General features: G+C 38.7%; 1 protein-coding gene and 1 pseudogene across 25 annotated transcripts in view; both read left to right on the top strand.

The window, feature by feature from the left end:
- SRPK2 (SRSF protein kinase 2) overlaps positions 1–21,493 on the top strand; it is a 247,474-nt gene that overhangs the window by 133,005 nt on the left and 92,976 nt on the right. For 7 of the 25 annotated variants that reach the window (XR_009494210.1, XR_009494209.1, XR_009494208.1 and 4 more), the window contains exon 1: positions 17,923–18,158. The exons of 15 other annotated variants lie outside the window; for them this stretch is intronic. Coding sequence is in view for 3 of the 10 variants with exons in the window: in XM_059885844.1 (XP_059741827.1) it covers positions 17,947–18,158 (212 nt within the window). In the remaining 7 variants the exon portion in view is untranslated. Of the gene's footprint in view, positions 1–13,818; positions 13,895–17,922; positions 18,159–21,493 lie in introns of those variants that run through there. 3 more of the 25 variants (XM_059885854.1, XM_059885852.1, XM_059885851.1) reach the window with 1 other exon arrangement.
- Positions 10,573–13,810, top strand: LOC132345082 (large ribosomal subunit protein uL23-like; annotated as a pseudogene).

The following is a 21,493-nucleotide window of genomic DNA, read 5'->3' as shown; positions in this document are numbered from 1 at the left end:
ATAGTTAACTGACCTGAATGAAATAATTATTTCTGACTTGGTATAGCAGTTCTGTGGCCATATCATATATACTTAAACAACTAAGGCAACTTAAAATGAAGATGCTATCTTTTGGAAAACTGACTTTATGAAGTGGCTTTTTTGCTGGAATACAGTAATGACCAACATGCACGTGAAACATTTGAATGAACTTGCTTCATGAGAGGAAATAAACCTTTCCGAGTAATAAATATTTATATGAATTAAAAACCATCAAATATTTAAAATAAATCATATACTTAAATATTCATTATTATTATAAGTAAATATTTGACTGTTCCATCTCTGTACCTGAAAGTTCACTTAAAATTTTCAGGGAGCAATTGCCAAATAATAGTGGTAGTTTCCAAAAAAAACTACATCATTTTCTCTGCCTGAAATGGTTCTACCACATGTTTCTCCTCATTTGGGGATTCTTGTGTTCTTTGAAACATTGGTACCATCATCTCCCCATATTGACTGGGCCTGTTTTCTTTCCCACCCCAAGGTTAGCAGAACCTTTCTTTTGCCTCCTGTAGCACCTGACACATGCTGTAGCGTCAGTGCACCTGTCTGCATTGCTTTGGTGCTTTCTGTAGCTTTTTTATTTATTCTGTTAATGTGTTTGTTATTTTAAGGCTGTGTCTGTATCTATAGAGTAACACATAACTAAGTGTAGTAAGCATGGACTTTGTAGACAGTCTTGGTTTGAAGATGGCTTATTCATTATTTAGTTTTATAACTTGAGGATATTTAATTTTAGTCTCCAGATACTGAAACTAATAATTAGTTTGTTGAATTACAGTAAGGAGTGAAGGAAGTGGCACATGGGAGCCTTTACCAAATGCTTATTATTCAATTTTGTCACATCATAGGAACCTAGAATATATTTCTTAAATGATAGAGAGAGATTTTTTTTTTTTATAACTTAGACCTCACTGTCAATGGATAGATCAAAAAACAATAGTAATCCACGGATATAATTTAGCATATGTTTCAAAATTTTATTTATTAATGAATATTATCTGTATCATTTCAAACAGTATTAGTTTATTCTATCCCTTTGAAAAAATACCACCCACAGTCTTACCTTTCAGTGGCAACTACTGGTATATATGTTTATATCCTTTTCATGTCTACTTTTTATTTTCGCATAACTGAATTTGCTAAAATACAGTCTTATTTTACCTTTTATAACTGGAATAGGAAGTCTTCTTAAGGTGAATCTGTTTTAATTAGGGACCTAAATTTCACATAAAGGGTGAAAAAGGTTTCAGTTCAGTTCAGTCACTTAGTCGTGTCCGACTCTGCGACCCCATGAACTGCAGCACGCCAGGCTTCCCTGTCTATCACCAGCTCCCAGAACCCACTCAAAGTCATATTCATTGACTCTATGATGCCGTCCAACCATCTTATCCTCTGTTGTCCCCTTCTCCTGCTGCCTTCAATCTTTCCCAACATCTGGGCCTTATTTTGATACAAAAGTAGTATAAGCTATTAAATTAATTTTACCTTATACTTAACAAATATATATTGTTGCATCTGTAGGTCAGTTCATAGAATGAACAAAGAATTACTCAAACATTATTTCTGTTGTAATATTCCCATTTCCGTCCCCCAATATACTTTTTACTTCCTATTTGAACTTTACAGGAATTATTAAGAGGGCCTTTATTTTGTCAAAGTAGTGGAGAGTTTCATCTCTTCTCCCAGTGATCTCTCCTAATTCTTGTATATACAAGTTTTCCTCATTTGAAGAGTCTTAATGCGTTATTTTTGTTGATCTTATCATCTGCAGGTGTTAGTTGGTTGACTAGGTTCTCATTTGTCTGGAACTTTGTTATTATTTATATCTGTTTTATTGTCACCATGAAGTCTTGTTTATTTTCAAGGTTTTTAGTTTCATTGAATTGTATCTGCATTCTGTTATCAAATGCTTAGTTTTCAGTGAAAGACTAATCTGTGCCTCCATTAGATAATTCTATGTTTGTTTGTTTTTTTAAAGTAGGGAGAGATACTTGAATTTAATTTATGACTTTGAGTATTTTTGTGTTACTTTTGCAAAGTCATTACAAATTTGTGATTGATGACAAATTTTTAAATACAGCTTTTTACATGGCCATTTTTGCTTTACTCCTGACTCTTTGTAAGCTTCATTAAAAAAAAAAACAACCTTATTTTTTAATGAATTCAGGTATACTGGATTCATATGGTCTTATGTTTGCTTCTATGAACAGTGATTCTTGATAGTAACTGGTATGTGCTTTTTTAATTTCAAAATGTTTGGATTGTTTTCTATGAATAAATTCCTAAGGCAGGATCACAAAATAAGTAAGGTAGGATTTTTCTTTTTGCTACATATACTGTGCAGCTTGCAGGATCTTAGTTTGCCAACCAGGAATTGAACCCTGGACCTTGCCACTAAAAGTGTGAAGCTTTGATTACTGGACTGCCACAGAATTCCCGGGATGGGACCATTTTAAAGGTTCTCGATACATATTGCCCAGTTATTTTAGTATTTCACATTGAGCAGCAGCATGTGAATTTCAGTACACTTTTATCTATATGTTTTTTTTTTTTTTAAGAAAACAAATTACAACAAATGTGAAAAGTAAATCAAGAGTATCCCATTGGTATATATGCCTTTTATAGGAAAGTAAATCCACTTTCTTGGTAAATTGTTTGGCGCATCCTGTGTTCTTCCATTCATTTTATTTAAGTGTTCCAGATTAATGCTGAAGTACAGGCAGGTATGTCATTTCCTTATTCCCCATTTTTTGCTTACTTGCTTTTCTACCAATTTCAGAGCCTAGCAGTGATCTCCAACATCCATCTCCACCATCTTTGCAGTTGAGTTTATTCTGTCCCACGGATCCATGCTGCTGGCAGCCTGAAGCCCTGCATTTGCCCGTGTTCTCCTTACTGCTTTTCCTTTGCCTGAGGTGCTCCACCTCCATCTCTGCCAGAGCCATAACACATCCTTAAGAAGCCATTGTTTATTAAAGGAGTACATTTCTCTTATTAAAGAATTTTGTGGTTTTGGTCACTCATCCTTAGGTGCTCGGGTGGAGATTGAGCCCTACAGCAACCAAACCAACGTGTCGGCTGTGTTCATTCCTAATCTAGTTTATTCAGGCTGGTACAGGGGCTCAGTCTTTCATTACAAAATGCCCTCCCCAAACCTGCCTGTATTCTGCCTTCAGGTCAGGAGCAGTTAAATCCTACATCCCATGAAGCCTTCCCAGATCACTAAGTCCTCACCATTTTGGTCAGAACCACTTTGTTCTTAAAATCTTTAGTGCAATTTTTATCTTGGCTCCGGGATTCAATCTCTGTGACACCAAATCTACTTTGACTTTTTTGTTACCACTTGTACTTGATAATATATTCAAATATTTTTATCCTATATGTGCTTGACTGATATTTCTTGGCTCTTGGCCTCAGTACTTACCTCAGTAATCTTACCAGGACTTATTCCTTTTCTGTAATCATGGAACTTGACTCGAATTTTATTCCTGAATGAGGCAGTAGGAGAGAAATATCTCTGTCACAGCAAAGAGTTGTGATTAGGGCTTTATGTTTGATATAATAATGATGAGATATTTAGGTATCTGGATTTTTGTATGTTAGCCCAAAAAGAAGGACTCTTTAAAGTAACAGTCTCTTAAATTTTTGAGGTGTTTGTATTTGCTTGCTTTGTTGAGCTGACCTTGCTGCCGTTTTCTTGCTCTCTTGGGTATCTGCTTTTTAAACAACTGTTGGTGGGTTAGCGTCATTCCAGCTTCATTTCCGCCATGAAACGGCAGCAGAGACTGTTACTTCTGTGAACTGTAAGTTTAATATAAGCAGAAACTAAAGTATTTCTTTGTAAAGTACAGTGTTTCTATATAAAAAGGTACTGATGACAGTACATATTAGTTTGACTCCAAAGTAGAAGAATAAAAAGATGTTTTGGTATCATTTCTGCACCTTTACTTTGGACTCATCATTATATATCTAAAGAATTTTTATTGCATTTTTCATATTCCCTTTACAGATACTGGATTATCAGAAGTTTTTGTGAGAAACATTTTGAAGAGAAATATTTTCAGAAAGTTGATGTGCTTTTTGCAGCTTCAGATAGAAAATTTTAAAATGTTATTCAAAGGATCTAAATCCAGACAGTGTATTTTTCTAGTAACAACCAGTCAGTTTTACACTTATAGTGAGTGAGCTTTATATATTTTTCGTCATCATTTTTCACCTATCAACTTAGGATGTTCTGGCCACTATTCATACTTTTATTATTAAAATCTTCCTGTTTTAAGAATAGTCAGCTAAAAATAGCTTGTGGATCTGGAATTTTTACCCATGTCAGTTATTTCCTTCTCCCTCATTTCTCCGAGGGTCAAGGTAGGTTGTTAGACATTTGCTGCGATTTTTTTCTCCTTTTTTGTTAATAATATTTCTTTAAATGAAAGAGGAAAAACTACTTCTTTGGGCTCTCAGAGCTGTTTTGTATTAGTACAGAACATTACATTTTCTGTGTAATTGAGTACAGTAAAGTATAGTAACTCAGTTTTTACTTCATCTTTCCTGACTGAATATACAACACAGAAGTGGGGACTGAAGTACTGTATTTTTAGGGCCTTTACTGCATTTACCTCTTTGAGAAAAGAAATGTGACAAAACAAACACATTAAAATCGAAAATGTTTTTCCTTAACAATACATTTTGTACTTTAAAAAGTTCTGTTTAGAGTTACTGGTTCAATTAATGGCAGTTGTTCTAGGTACACGTTTTCCTCTAACTAGTAAATGGATTTCCTGTGGTCTGTGGCGTATGGTGTTAGTTTGCTTGTTTGATAGCACATGAGGTATGGGTATAAAATGACTTCAAAGGACTGTGGGTAGGAGGGCAGGATAGGCCTATTAAATACCCTTGTCAGACTTTTTATTTTTCTTAGTTCTTTTCCTTGATATGAGGGTTAAATCAAATAGGCCCCAGTTTTCTAGTAGTATTCTGTAAAATGGAGGATAATAATAATATCCATCATAGAGTTGTAAGAAGGATTGAGTGAAAGTACGTAAAGTGCTTAGGACAGTGGCTAGCACGCATTTAACTCTCCCTTGTTATTATTACATTTAATGCTATTTTTAGTTGATTGTTCCCTGTACAGAAGCTTTTTAGTTTGATGTAATCCCACTTGCCTGTGTTTGCTTTCATTGCCTGAGCTTCCAGTGTCATCTATGAAATCATTGCCATAACCAATGTTATGAAACCTTTCCCTTATGTTTTCTTCTAGGAGTTTTATGTCTTATATTTAACTCTTTAAACCATTTTGAGGTGATTTTTGTGTATGGTGTAACATGAGGGTTCAATTTCATTCTTCTGAATGTGGATATTCAATTTTTTCAAGACCATTTGTTCAAGAGACTATCATTTAACAAGACAGCACTTTAGTTAGTGTTAGTCACTCAGCCATGTCTGACTCTTTGCGACCCCATGGACTAAAGCCTGCCAGGTTCCTCTGTCCATGGAATTCTCCAGACAAGAATACTGGAGTGGGTAACCATTCCCTTCTGCAGGGGATCGTCCCATCCCAGGGATTGAACTGGAATCTGCTGCATTGTAGGCAGATTCTTTACTTTCTGAGCCACCAAAGAAGACTGTATTTTATCCCATAGCAAAATAACTTTTTTTTTTTTTTTTTTACTTGTAGTTTGGCCACAGAGGTTCATATTTTTCTGATACTTGCCTGGAATAGGAAGTGGAGAAATGGGTGAATCTGTTTGTTTTTTTCTTGCAGATGTCTGTGCATTTAGTAGTAGACAATAGGTAAATTTCTTGAGAACCCCTCTGGATGCAGTAAAATGAATCTAAATGGGAGGTGAATAACATATGTGATATGATGGTTACTGAGTTGTGAAAAAGAATTCTGGATTTTGAGGCACAGTTAATTTGGCTTTTGGAGTTTCAAGAATAGGAATAGTTGCATTATTGACAGAGATGAGAGTTTTTAACATTGGGAGGGGGAGCCATAGGATCTGCTGGAGTGTTGAGGAGCCTGAGGGTGGTTTTGCATTCTTCCAAATTCATAAACAGGTGTTTCTGAAAAGCTTTCTGTTTTCTGAAGCTAAGTATGAGCTTGGAACCCAGGGGAGGAAAAACAGAAGAAAAAGAGGCTCTCTATGTCTAATGTCCATTCAACAAATAAAACTTATCAGACGTGTACTGTAGTTTTTGATTATGTATCAGTGCTTTAGCTCTTCTATATAGACTTAGGGTCTTTGTACCTTGAGATTTCCTTGGATGAGGTTGTAAAATAACAGAGATGTTTTAAGTCTGGGGACTCTGATGGAATAACTAGTGGGGGATTGTCTTCAAACTCAGAGATAAGGATTTGAGGAAGCATAGCTGGAAAATCCCATGGACGGAGGAGCCTGGTGGGCTGCAGTCCATGGGGTCTCGAGGAGTCGGGCACGACTGAGCGACGTCACTTTCACTTTTCACTTTCATGCATTGGAGAAGGAAATGGCAACCCACTCCAGTGTTCTTGCCTGGAGAATCCAAGGGACGGCAGAGCCTGGTGGGCTGCCGTCTGTGGGGTCGCACAGAGTCGGACACGACTGAAGCGACTTAGCAGCAGCAGCAGCAGCCTCTTATTCCCTAATAAAGCATGAGGATAAAGCCCAATCAAATCCTGGGCCCAGATCCTTCTTGATTTTTGTCATGGCTCTGTGGCTTCTTATATAATTCACTTGACTTCACTGGTAGTCCCATCTCTCCCATTTTTGAGCCTGAAGTAACCCTTATGGTTAACCTTTTGTAGAAGCTTCCAGACTGCTTTTCAAGGCAGCTTGCCATTTTTCATTCATACATGCATTATAAGAGATTTCCACTTTCTCCACATCCTTGTCAACACTTGTTATTATCTTTATTATTATAACCATCCCATTGGGTGTGAAGTGGTATCTCACTGTGGCTTCTGTTTATATTTACCTGATGGCTGATGAGGTTTGATTGTCATTACTTATTGCCATGTGCTATTTGGTCAAACATATATCATCTTTGGAGAAATGTCTGTTAAGATTCTCACTTGTCTCACTTGTAAACTGCGTCATTTATCTATTTTATCACTGAGTTGTGAGAGTTTTGTATTTGCTTTCAGCTATTGGGTTTGAACCTAACATGCCTTTTTTGATTCTGGGAGAAAAAGGACCTGACAGCAGTTAATAGCCACAGTTCTCATTACTAAGATGTTTCCAGTAATCTTAACATAAAAGGTAGAGAAAGCCAGAAATGAGGAATGACTTGCTCCTGAGTGCAGATGAAAGAAATCACTGTTCTCTTATCCTTATATCCCAACCGGTATATTCTTTTAATTTAACTCTAAACTTTCCATTCAATTCAGTCACTCAGTCGTGTCCGACTCTTTGCAACCCCATGAATCACAGCACACCAGGCCTCCCTGTCCATCACCAACTCCCGGAGTTCACTCAGACTCAGGTCCATCAAGTCAGTGATGCCATCCAGCCATCTCATCCTCTGTCGTCCCCTTCTCCTCCTGCCCCCAATCCCTCCCAGCATCAGAGTCTTCTCCAATGAGTCAACTCTTTGCATGAGGTGGCCAAAGTACTGGAGTTTCAGCTTTAGCATCACTCCTTCCAAAGAAATCCCAGGGCTGATCTCCTTTAGAATGGACTGATTGGATCTCCTTGCAGTCCCAGGGACTCTCAAGAGTCTTTTCCAACACCACAGTTCAAAAGCATCAATTCTTCAGTGCTCAGCTTTCTTCACAGTCCAACTCTTACATCCATACATGACCACTGGAAAAACCATAGCCTTGACTGGATGGACCTTTGTTATTTTCTTATTTTGATATTTTCTTATTTTTTTTTTTTTGATTTTGTAATTACAGTATAAAAAATGGTTGTGCAGTTTTTCACCAGATTTTCACCAGATTTAAGATGTTCTGAGTGAAAATGAAGGCTGTGGGTCATACTTGGAGTGATTTGGGGAGTAAGATGGCCATCATCTGTGAGAGAGGCTGGGGGGTGATTTGGAAGCCCTGCCACACTTATCCAGGATGTGACACGGGAACAACTTCAAGTGTGAGTTCTAAACAGGAAGTTACCAGGAAGATGAGCTTAAGTGCTGGTTGGCAGCTGGCTCTAGCCTGCTCCAGGGTTGGTAGCAGCAGTGATTCGCCATTGCAGATGGAGAGAAGCCAGCTGCTTCTCTTAAATAAAATCCATCATTTACTGATTTTATAGGCAAAAAAGCAAGGCATATTTTACTGACAGTTTTCGGATGATGGCAACATTCTAGGAAAGGGGGATCTGTTCAGTTGATACTTTAGCACCCTTTTTATGTTTAAGCTCATGTGTCTTTTGAGATTAGGACCTTTTCTCATGAAAAGGACTAACTTTGATTTGGCAAATAAACATTTGAAACTTTTGGGGGTCAGGGAAGATGTTCAAGTTCACTTTAAATAACAGCACAACATACATAGTTCATAAAATCAGGTATAATGGTAGGACATATTTTCACTGACAGTTTGCAGTTTGATTTGGAATTCTAAATGTTCCAAAATGGAAGATGGTAGCAAACTACAAGTAGATAACATTGACCAGATGATACTTGAGGGGTGTGTTTACTAGGTAAGTTAAAAGTGTGTTAAGATCTTTTGTGAGTAAAGGACAGAGATTCTGAATTCCTAGAAATAACTCGTTACAAAGCTATGCCTGTCCTTATGGAAAAAATGACAAAATATTCCTGAAGATGTAAAAGCCCTCTTGAACATGATGTGAACAAAGGATGGAACGATTTTATATTGTGTGGAAGCCATTTCTTCTGAAATAGCCTGTAAATTCGGTGAATGTGTGTAACTTGATAATCTCATCTAAAATAAACAATTGCTGGGACAATTGGTTATACATATGGAATGAACCAATACCAGAGCTTTACCTCACACATTAAAGGAAAACTCCAAGTGGGTAATTCTTTGACCTCTAGATTATACACTTTTAAGCAGGGAGTTTCATATTTTTTCTTTCGTGACCCAGTGTGTACCCAAACCTATCTTTGTATAACTGAAATGTTAAAAGAAGCAGTACTCTTACACCTAAATGCATATTTTCTACTTTATTTCTTTTTTAATAAAATACAGTCTGTGACCCAGTACATTGGTTTCATGAGTTGCTGAGTATAGCTTGACAGAAGTGACAGGCTGCCTTTGAGAAGCTCTTGTATGTGTGTACAGGGAGATGTGTGTGAAAATGTCAGAATGTTTATGATAATATACATCCTGGACATTCATTGAGAAAAGGACTCAATATACTGATAAATATTAAGATGACGTAATACTATATGACAGTTACATTGAGAACTGGAGTTGGAGTTACCTCTATCAACATAGATAAATCTTGGAAAACAAACTGGGAAAAAACTGTAAAATGTTGTATCATACTGTTATTGGTACAAGCTGAGTCTTAATTTCCGGATAGCTGTTAACTGTCGAAGGACGAACTGAGGCGGGGGAGAGGTTGGGCTTCAGCTCTTTAGTAACTTGGTCATTCATTTAAAAAGATCTGAAGCAATTATGACTAAATGTCAAGGTTTGTTAATATGCAAGTGAGTGTACCTGTTTTGTTTTGTTTTGAATAATGGAATATAATAAATAAATATGAGGGAGACAAAAAGGAGCAAAGTGGTTGGATGAGGCTGGGGCCTTAAGCAAGGCCCAGATCGTCAGAGTTGTATTTATCATGTTAAGAATATTTTGCCTTATCTTGAGGGCAAAAGAATTTAAGAAAGAAATGAGATAACATTTGTGTTTTTGAAGACTTATTTTCACTAATGTGTAGGACATAAATTGGGTGAATGGAGGTTGAGGGTAACATCATTGTAATTGAGTGTTGAGGTATTTGTGGTCTGAGCACAGCAGGGTGGTAGGAGTGGGAGGAAGGTCTGTAGATATCAAAGAGGCCAATTCATTGGTAGCCAATCACATTTAGGGGCAGGGGCTGAAGTTGAGGATAACTCTTAGGGTCTCTGTTCACCACTGTTGTATATAAATGGTGGTGATTGTGATTGTCCCTGGAAGGGGAAACAGAAAAGCTGAATCAGATTATAGGTGATACATACAGAGAGAACTGGATAGTAAGTCAAATTTTTCTATGGGAAGGTGGTTATGCTAATCATTTTCAGCTTGAATTTCGAAAGAACTAGAACTAAAATTTTATAATTATAATTTTTATGTTCACACAGGTGTATTTTGGTTTTTGTTACATTGTTTGGTTTTGATTACCAAGGTAATTTTCTCTTTAAAGATGCATGCATGCTAAGTTGCTTTAGTCATGTCTAACTCTTTGTGACCCTGTGGACCGTAGCCCACCAGGCTCCTCTGTCCATGGGGACTCTCCAGGCAAGAACACTGGAGTGGGTTGCCATTTCCTCTTCCAGAGGATCCTCCCAACCCAGGATCAACCTGCTTCTCTCACGTCTCACTTTGGCAGGCTGCAGCTTTACCACTAGCGCCACCTGGAAAGCTTTCTTAAAGACGGAAGAGGGGGCCTTTTCATGAAGATGGCGCCGGAGGCGAAGAAGGAAGCCCCTGCCCCTCCTAAAGCTGAAGCCAAAGCAAAGGCTTTGAAGGCCAAGAAAGCAGTGTTGAAAGGTGTCCACAGCCACAAGAAAAAGAAGATCCAGATGAAGCCCACCTTCTGGCGGCCCAAAACACTGCGGCTCAGGAGGCAGCCCAAATATCCCCGGAAGAGCACCCCAGGAGAAACAAACTTGACCGCTATGCCACCATCAAATTCCTCTCACCACCAAGTCAGCCATGAGGAAAATGGAAGACAACAACACACTGGTATTCATTGTGGATGTCAAGACCAAAAAGCACCAAATTAAACAGGCTGCGGAGAAGCTCTATGACATTGATGTGGCTAAGGTCAATACTCTGATCAGGCCTGATGGAGAGAAGAAGGCATATGTTCGACTGGCTCCTGACTGTGATGCTTTGGATGTTGCCAACAAAATTGGGATCATCTAAACTGAGTCCAGCTGGCTAATTCCAAATATAAAAGTTTTCACTTTAAAAAAAAAAAAAAGATGGAAGAGGGGAATTCCTTAGCTGTTGGATTCGACCCATGTTCAGTCCTTAGCTGGAGAACTAAGATTTCGCAAGTCGTGTGCCAAGCCCAGGGGAATAAAAAGATGGACCAAAAGGTGCTATGATTGTCTGACAAAGTACCAGCTTGAATAGTAATGGAGATACTAGAAATGATAATGGAAAATTGGGTTTGCATCATTATACAGTTTGTGTATGTTTATCGTACTTTCAGATGTACCATTGGGTATGGTTCTTTTTATCTGTTGGGTTTTTCCTTCATGATTTAGCATTCTTAAACATTATAAGAATTTTTAAAGTAATACCACTGTTTCTTAGGTTTATAATTTTAACTGTTTCAGTTGCAGCTGGTTCAGGAAGCCAGCTTTGTGTTTATTCTGTTATTACTTTATTGTCTTCCTTTCACATGAAAGAAATTTCGTAAAACCCAAAGTCAGCAATTCCACTGAACCCATAAATAGAAACCATTTTTCTGTTGGGGGCATGCTGGGATGCACCTGCTGGTGGAATAGAAACCTACTTTGTCTTTCTATATCCATCTTTATATGTTGGAGATGTTACTAAAAATCTTCAAAGATGAGACACCCTTGTGTGTTTCATCATCAGAGATTCTGTTCCCTTGTTTGTAAATCAGTGTATACCTAGCACAATGCATGGCATGTGCTGTGCTTAGTTTCTCAGTCATGTCTGACTCTTTGCAACCCCATGGACTGCAGCCCACCAGGCTCCTCTGTCCATGGGGATTCTCCAGGCAAGAATACTGGAGTGGGTTGCCATGCCCTCCTTCAGGGGATCTTCCCAACTCAGGGACTGAATCCAGGACTCCGGCGTTGCTGGCGGATTCTTTACCATCTGAGCCACCAGGGAAGCCCAAGGATACTGGAGTGGGTAGCCTATCCCTTCTCCAGGGGATCGTCCCGACTGAGGAATCGAACCAGGGTCTCCTGCATTGCAGGAGGATTCTTTACCAGCTGAGCTACCAGGGAAGTCTGCATGGCATGTAGTTGGTCTTTAATAAATACTTGTTGAATGAAAGTACCATCTTATTGAATGTTTGAATCTTTTACAGTTTGTTTTTAAAGTTCAGTTATTGCTTTGTAAAAATAAAGGCATCACTCCTGAAAGCATGTTTTTACTTAGAATAAGAACACAGAAGTGGTTCACAGTGAGCAGGATTATATGAGAGGTTTGGGTGTTCTGTGATGTAATTCATGGTAGAATGAGCCTTGTTTGTGCTGAGCCTTTCACTGGTCAGGCAGTCTTATAAAGTACAAGTAGGGTTTCCAGATAAAGACATTTTTATTTGTTTAAATTTACACGTATATTATCCAGAATTATATGGTAAATAATTTTATTACTTTTGGGCATTGAATTTATTTTAGAAAAGGGTTTAGATAAATAATATTAAAATTTGAAAATGGTGGCATATTTTTAAATTAAAGAAAGTAGATGTTTGAATAGTAGCTGTCTTCTTGAGCTATCTTCTATAGTAAGAACTCAGGGTTTTTTCTTCTTTATTTCAACTGTTTGAAATGCAGGTGAGAAAAAATACAGAGTATTGAAATCTTGTGATATGCAAGACACTGAACCAGAAATTGGATGGTGTGGAGAAGGTGGTGCCTGGGCATGGGAGAGGAAAATATGTCTGCAGGTGATTGAACTGCCTGAAGGCTGAGCTCTGTGGAGGAGTGCAGGTCCTTTCGCAGACTTGCCTGTTGAAGGGAGAGTGCATCTGCTGAGATAGAGTGAGTGAGGAAGCATGGCTTTTTAAGGCAGACTAGATGGTCTTGCGGAGAAGGCAATGGCACCCCACTCCAGTACTCTTGCCTGGAAAATCCCATGGACAGAGGAGCCTGGTGGGCTGCAGTCCATGGGGTCACTAAGAGTCGAACATGACTGAGCAACTTCCCTTTCACTTTTCACTTTCAAGCATTGGAGAAGGAAATGGCAACCCACTCCAGTGTTCTTGCCTGGAGAATCCCAGGGACAAGGGAGCCTGGTGGGCTGCCGTCTATGGGGTCGCACAGAGTTGGACACAACTGAAGCGACTTAGCAGCAGCAGCAGCAGCAGATGGTCTTGAGTCCTACTAGGAGATCCACTCGGGTAGGGAGGTATGCGAGGATGACAGACGCAGATTGGGAAGGAATGGGCTTCAGTTCCACCTTCTGCCTGGATTATTAAAATGTAGAAAGAAAGCCTGTGACTAACTGGTCAGCACCTTCCTAATCTCTTCAGAATAAGCTTTTTCATTTTTGCATACATTAGTTCAAGTATAGTTGTTGCAGTTGATTTTTTTCTTTTTAAGCTGAAGCGATGTGCAGATTATTCTTGGAGTTATGGCTGTTGGGCCCATCTGGGCAGGTAGAGTTAAGGTTGTGAAACCTATTTTTCTGGATGGAGAAGCCCTGGGTAGAGGTGGGTCTGGCCCCTCAGGTGTCTTTGTGCAGTCAGCATAGACTCAACAACTCCCTTATCCTTGGGTCATTTTGAACAAAGAATTGCATTAGTAGTGGAAATTTTATTCTGTGCTCTTTGTTCCTTTAAAAAAAGACTAGTTTAAAAATATTTATTTGAATAAATGTGAAAGCTTTTAGATAATGCCTGCTTCATAGCAGGAACTAGAGTTTAATTTGGCTTTTTCCTCAGTAAAATTATAGACTTCTCTTTTCTGTTTCCCGTGTAGTTTCAACAAAATAAAGTCAGCAGGGCCTTATCACTCTTGTTCATGATGAAGCAAATACACAATGATAACATATAAGGTAGGTCTGTTGGAAGTGTGTTTTAAGATTCATGTTATTATTCATTCTATTGCTGCATTTACACTAGAATACTTTCTCAAAAATGTAATTTATGAAGGAAAACATGTAAGGGATACTGCAGAATAATAGTGTTTAAAGAGTTAGCAGTACTCAGAGTAGATACTAAAAGCAGGTAAGAAAATAGAAGTTTTAAAATGGCAATTTCACTGTTAAAAACTGTTTTCTGCTTGAAATGCTTAAATTGTTGGGAATATTGTTTTCAGCTACTGTTTGATCAAACTTTACTTCATATTTTAAGTTTCAAGCTTTACTAATGATAGTGCCTTTTTTGTTTTGATAGCATGGATTGTTACTTATTAGAAAAGTTAATGAGCCATTGAATGAAAATGGTGTTTTCTTTGGTGTCTGGGTGTCTGTAGAGGAATATTTGTAGGAGCTCATCTTAAGCAGTTAAACTATCAGTAAAGATGTTGCCTAATGTTGGCGGTGTAACTTATACAGATTTTTGTATAGCAGTTTCTTAGTATGTTTGGTTTTTAAATGTGGAAAATCTTTGACCTGGTAAGTTACCTTGAGACTGTGTTTCAGGACAATAAACTATTGAAAGAGATTTTTTTTAAGCTTGGTATCACAAGTCAGACTGTAAAAACTATAAGGATCCAAGAATGAGGAGAAACAAGTTGACTTTAAAGCATTCAGTGTATAAAACATTAATTTTATTGCCACATTTAAGCTCCACCTTTTGTCTGCTGATTTTAAAACAACCATTTAAGTGAAAGCTTATTTCACTTTTTCAGGATTTAAGTCATATTATTTGAGTTCCTAAAATTCTCCCAAATAAGTAGTGATGGATAGACTAACTTGTATGCCTCTCAGTCAGGTGTACACCAGCTGAGAATTTTTGCCTGTTCTTGCCACCGGTTTGTAATTGAGTCCTTACTAAGATTCTTTGCTCATGAATTCCTAACACATAGAAACAGTATATCTGTTCAACAAAATTTCTTGTACTTTCAGTTCAGTTCAGTCGCTCAGTCGTGTCCGACTCTTAGCGACCCCGTGAATCGCAGCATGCCAGGCCTCCCTGTCCATCACCAACTCCCGGAGTTCACTCAGACTCACGTCCATCAAGTCAGTGATGCCATCCAGCCATCTCATCCTCTGTCGTCCCCTTCCCCTCCTGCCCCTAATCCCTCCCAGCATGAGTCAACTCTTCGCATGAGGTGGCCAAAGTACTAGAGTTTCAGCTTTAGCATCATTCCTTCCAAAGAAATCCCAGGCTGATCTCCTTCAGAATGGACTGGTTGGATCTCCTTGCAGTCCAAGGGACTCTCAGGAGTCTTCTCCAACACCACAGTTCAAAAGCATCAATTCTTCGGTGCTCAGCCTTCTTCACAGTCCCACTCTCACATCCATACATGACCACAGGAAAAACCATAGCCTTGACTAGATGAACCTTTGTTGGCAAAGTAGTATCTCTGCTTTTGAATGTGCTATCTAGGTTGGTCATGACTTTCCTTCCAAGGAGTAAGCGTCTTTTAATTTCATGGCTACAGTCACCATCTGCAGTGATTTTGGAGCCCAGAAAAATAAAGTCTGACACTGTTTCCACTGTTTCCCCATCTATTTCCCATGAAGTGATGGGACCAACTGGTACTTTATTACTTACTGCATATTTGGGAAGAAGAAAGGAATAGTAAATATATTCTTTAATACAGAAAATTTTCATTCATTGAATCAATGTAAGATAATGAAATCAAAGTTTTAGATTATAGGCTTGATGAATTTATAAAGAAGTGGGCGTATACTTCTTCAATTTAGACTTTTAAAATTTATTTATTAATATTTTATTTTGGCTGTGCTGGTGGGCTCTTTTCTGGTTGTGGTGAGCAGGTGGGGCTACTCTAACTGCAGTGTGTGGGTGTCTCACTGCAGTGGCTTCCCTTGATGTGGAGCTCAGGCTCTTGGGTGCATGGGTTTCAGTAGTTGCGGCATGTGGGCTCAGAAGTTGCAGCTCCTGTGCTCTGGAGCACAGGCTCAGTTGCTCCGTGGCATTTGGGATCTTCGCAGATCAGGGATCAAACCCATGTCTCCTGAATTGGCAGGCGGATGCATTACCACTGAGCCTCCAGGAAAGCCCCCAATTTTGATTTTTTAGTCAGCTTATGTTATTTAATATCTCTTAGTAAAATGACACTTGCTAATAAGCACACAGGCACTAAAGCATAGCTCTTGTCCTCAGTCATCTATTCAAAGTCACACCTAATGAAGAGTCTTCGACACCCCCTGCCCCAGTAGTGGAAAGCCTAAAACAGACCTGGGTTATAGGAACTAGATGTCCTTCATCCCAGTGTAGAGAGAATCCAGTGGCTGATATGTAAATGCTCATTAGTTTTTAAGTGAAGTATTTTTAAAACTAAATTCTGTTGTAATTGTATGTGGGCCTGGCCTGGATGTGGCTATTCAGTTTCTTCCATAAAGAATTCTCTTCACGCCTCTAAAGGGAGGCAGAGTGGAGTAAGGAGTCTGAGATTCTATTAATCATCAAATTGGTTTCTCATCACAGTACCTTACCATAACTTCTCCAAAATTCTGTAGCCAGATTACAGTCTTTGACCGCCCTGGGGTTAGGGTGAGCGGAGAGGGAGCTGTTGCTGTGTCCAGCTGCTCTGCGGATTCAGTAGCATACCTCCCACAACCTGGTGCTTCCCCAGCCCTTGGTTTTCATGCTCTGGTTCTAAGGAGGTTTCTGATCGATGTCTGTCACTTTTTGTTGTAGCTTTTGTTCTTCCTAGTTGTTACCTCTTCCATTCAGTTTGTTGTCTTTCTTGTTTCTTGATTTTTACTGTTTTGTTGTCTGTTATTTTCGACTTTCTTGTTTTTTTGTTTTTTACTAAGGGAAGGAGGGGAGAAAAATACGATGTTAATAATCAGTCATGTTAAAAGTCTGTTAGCTGTGCTTTTCTGTTTGAACTCTTAATTATTTATTTATATTTTGATGGAATTAACTAAAATTTGGTTTTACTTGAATGAAGTAGATGATTAAAACAGACTGTGATTAGTGTAATGACTTTTAAAGAGACATACATTTACTAGAATGGAGCATCCTATTCCTGAAATCTTTTGGAGCATCAGGAATTCTTATTTCTATCTGCCTTTCTTTGCCTGTGTCTGTTTGTATCTGCTTTCCTCACTTGTATTTGAGTCATAAGCACACTTGGATGTGTTGCCAGTAGACATCTGTTAGATATGGTAATGACTGCTTATAGCAGAAATTCTTAACCATGGGTGTGTGTCAGTCTCCTAGTGACATGGGCCGAGGCCACATTTGAGACCTGCGGAGTCAGAATCTCCTGTTCCTAGGCTTTTGTCTTTTGAAAAAGCTTCTACGTGATCATGGTATATAGTTCTAAGAACTACTATATATCTAAAGTAAAAATAGATTTAGTTTTGCATGGCATTTTATATCCTACTAGAAATAAACTCCATATTCTTAATTCAAGGGTGTTAAAATCTGGTCCCAACCTTTCTTTCTAGCACTTCTGCCCATATTCTGCTCTGGGGACCTTGTGTATCAGCAGAAGCAGACTTTCCTGTTGCCATGCCTGGGTCTCCTTCCTGAGAGTCCCCCTTGCCTCCAAAGCCCTCATAGGTCAGCCTCAGAGGCCACTTCTTTCCAAATTCCTTGGGACTAAACTAGCCAGAGAGAGCGTCTCTGCCTTTCTGGATATTTTCTTCTGTCACTGTATTCCTGAGCCATGACTGTGTTGAGGTAATTAAGGTTAGCAGGGTTTCTGAACCAGTGTCTGCCTTGTTTTGTGTTGTTATTTGTATGCTCTAATCTGGTAAACACCTGGTTCCATGCATGAAGACACATTCTACTCATTTTAGCAAGAAAAAAAAAGTTTGATAAATACTTCTTGAACAGATGTGAGGTATTTTCTCTGTAATTGGGTAGTCAAGCAGAATTTGGAACTAGAGGGTAGAATCAGAAAATTTATGACACGGGGAAGAAGAGAATATCACAGTCCCTGAGTTCTCTTTGAGTTGGTGGGATGCTTAGACTGGTGGAGTACCTTAGTTCCTGCCACATCAGTCTGATGAGATACCAGTTTGATGTTTTTCAAGCAGTCCTCAGTTGTGAGATAAACTTGAACTGGGATGGTACTGTGCCGTGTGAATACAAGGGAGAGTTATTTGTAACATTTGGTTTAATGGGTGCTCGGCTCAGCACCATCTTATATTTTGAATTTCTGTTCCACCTTAGGTAAGACTCTTATACATTCAACACTAAAGTTTTGTTCTCTTAATCTTTGCAGTACTGCCCTTGTAAAACAGTGAGTGGTTTAAAACTAGGCAATGAGTTTCCCATGTGTTCATATCTATGACTTGGAGGTTTGCAGAATTTCATATTTGGTAGTAAAGAGTATTTGACCTGAACCAATTGGGAGTGTAAAAAGAGCATAGGTTAAGAGTTAAGGTTAAGAAGTTAAGAGCATGGTGGCTCACTAGGTTAAGCTCACTGGTGGCTATGATGATCTGTTTTGTTTTGTTTTCCTTTTAGTCAGCTTTATTAAGATGTAATTTACATTAAATAAGTTTCACCATTTTTAGGTATACAGTTCAATGACTGTTGTACATACACATGGTGTAACCACATTGATGAGGTAACATTTCATCAGCACCAAAAGTTCCCCTGAGTCCCTTTACAGTCGGTACCCTTTCCCCACTCCTTAGCCTCTGGTGACCATTGTTCTGCTTTTCATCACTAAAGGTTTGCCTTTTTAAAATGGAATCATATGCGTTATAGTTTGACTTCTTTCTTAGCAGAGTTCTTTTAAATTTATTCATGTTCTAGGATTTATTGTTCCTTGTTTAGTATTGTTGAGTGATTATTCCATTGTTTAGCAACAGTTTATCCTTTTTACTGGCATCTTTTGGTGAGCTTTAAACTGGCACATTATTTGTTTAAGGATTTATTTGACATCTAGTATCCAGACTGTAGAGAAGGATTCTTGCCTGAAAAATCCCATGGACAAAGGAGCCTAGTGGGCTACAGTCCATGGGGTTGCAGAGTCAGACACAAATGAGCGACTAAACAACAGAAGCAATCCAAACTACACATGAGCATAATTTTTCTTGCTTGTGAAAGTGAAAGTTGCTCAGTCGTAGATCATTAAAATCAAGTAGAAACAGACAAAAGGACTTGAAAATAGTGTTTACAGTGGTTACATATGGAGTCTCTGAAAATGGTCATTCCTGTAAGAATAACATTAATGTGCTTCAACATCTTTGAAGAACTATATACACAATTCCTATAGTAAGTTTGGCATTAATGCTAATTGAAACAACAGTCTTAAAAAATAAAGCCATTTATCTAAAGTTTAAGAATGTGGATGACTGAAATTATGAAGTTTCTGAGAGGCAGAATATTGCAAAATTCTCAGTCAGCCGTTGTAAATTGTTTTCCCTCTAGGGGAAACAACTTTAAGATGAGAACATTTCTGTTGTGTAGTCCACTGAAACTAGGTTACAAGACGGCCTGAGCACTGGGCTTAAGTTTGTACTTGTCAAAAAAAAAAACCTATGTAGAACAAGTCATGTGTTACCGGAGAATGTTAGTATGCAGTTTGCTTACTTGTTAAAAAATTCCATGTTAGACTCTTTTTTAAAAATCTAGATGTGTTTGTAGCAGCAGTACAACACCTTTTGTCATTTTGCTGTGTAGAAGTATATGATAATTAACGAGGGATCCTTCTGAAACATCCTTAAATCTCATAACCAGTTATGATTATAAAATACATGAGTTTAGAAACAGAGGTTAAGAGGTAGACTGATGCTGACCTTTGCATTAGGATAGTCACAGATGAGCAGAGGGCCAGAGAGGTCTGGTCGCAGTATCATGCATGATATATCAGGGTCATTCAGTTCAGTTCAGTCGCTCAATCGTGTCCGACTCTTTGCGACCCTATGAATCACAGCACGCCAGGCCTCCCTGTCCATCACCAACTCCCAGAGTTTACCCAAACTCATGTCCATCGAGTTGGTGATGCCATCCAGCCATCTCATCCTCTGTCGTCCCCTTCTCCTCCTGCCCCCAATCCCTCCCAGCATCAGAGTCTTTTCCAATGAGTTAACTCTTCGCATGAGGTGGCCAAAGTACTGGAGTTTCAGCTTTAGCATCATTCCTTCCAATGAACACCCAGGGCTGATCTCCTTTAGAATGGACTGGTTGGATCTCCTTGCAGTCCAAGGGACGCTCAGGAGTCTTCTCCAACACCACAGTTCAAAAGCATCAATTCTTTGGCGCTCAGCTTTCTTCACACTCCAACTCTCACATCCATACATGACCACTGGAAAAACCATAGCCTTGACTAGACGGACCTTTGTTGGCAAAATAATGTCTCTGCTTTTGAATGTGCTATCTATGTTGGTCATAACTTTCCTTCCAAGAAGCAAGTGTCATTTAATTTCATGGCTGCTATCACCATCAGGGTATACTTCCTTATTAGTCATAACTGGAGCTCTGAGGAAACTAGTTCATGGTATCCACATACCAGAAGGATGGGAACTGGACGTGAGGATTAACCTTCATTGACTGCCTACTACATGCACAGTTACCATACCAAAGAATTTATGTATCATCCCTTTTAATTATCTTAAACCTCTGACTTTCATTAGAGGCTCAGGGAAGTAGTCACTGACTTGAATTCTTGTGGATTTTTAAGTGATGAAACTGGTTTTCACACCTAACCCACAGGCTTTCTATCAGAAAACTGTGTGTTATTTCTGGTGTGTTTCTACCAGAAAACTGTGTGTTGTTTGGACTTGGACTTTTATCCTAGCTCTCTAGCCCTAGACGGTTCACTTTGTTGTTCTTTAGTAAATTCTCCTGAGGCAGCAAGGATTGGGGAGGGGTGGAGTGTTGGGGTCAGAGATTGGAACCACTTTCCCACTTTCCCAGCATCCTCTTTTCTCTTTCTTGTCTTTATAAATGAATAATTTATTTTGGTACGCATGTGTGTGATACCCAGTTGAAAAGGTATCAAAGGAGTTTAAGGAATATTTGAAAAGTTAATTCTTCTCCTTGACCATCAGTCATTGAGTTCCTTTTCCTGGAGAGAGCCATTATTGTCAGTTTGCTGTTGCTCCTACCAGAAATAGTCTGTTAACGGGAGGTGCGTGCTTTGTATCTGTAAAACAAACGTTACATGCCATACACAAATGTTCTGTGCCTTTGTATTCATCAGTGGCATATCTTCCATAGTCGAACATAGAGGACAGCCTCTTTTTTAGCATGTAACAACTTTTTTAGTCTACATACAGAATTGTGCAACCATCACCAGAACATTTTCATCATCCTTAAGAGTAATTCTGTATACTTGAGTAGTTACTTCCATTTCTTCAAATCCCCTCAACCATAAGCAGCTACTAACCTACTTTCTCTCTCTCCTAGGGATTGCATATAAATGGAATCATGCAATATAATCTTTTATGACTGGTTTCTTTCATTTACCATAATCTTTTCAAGGATCATCCATGTTGTATCATCTATCAGTACTTCCATTACTTTTTATTGCTGAGTAATATTCTGTTATATTA

Source organism: Bos taurus, chromosome 4 (genome assembly GCF_002263795.3).
Source record: "Bos taurus isolate L1 Dominette 01449 registration number 42190680 breed Hereford chromosome 4, ARS-UCD2.0, whole genome shotgun sequence".
NCBI lineage: Eukaryota > Metazoa > Chordata > Mammalia > Artiodactyla > Bovidae > Bos > Bos taurus.
Note: the sequence above shows the minus strand (reverse complement) of the source record. Positions and strands in the feature narration are given on the sequence as shown.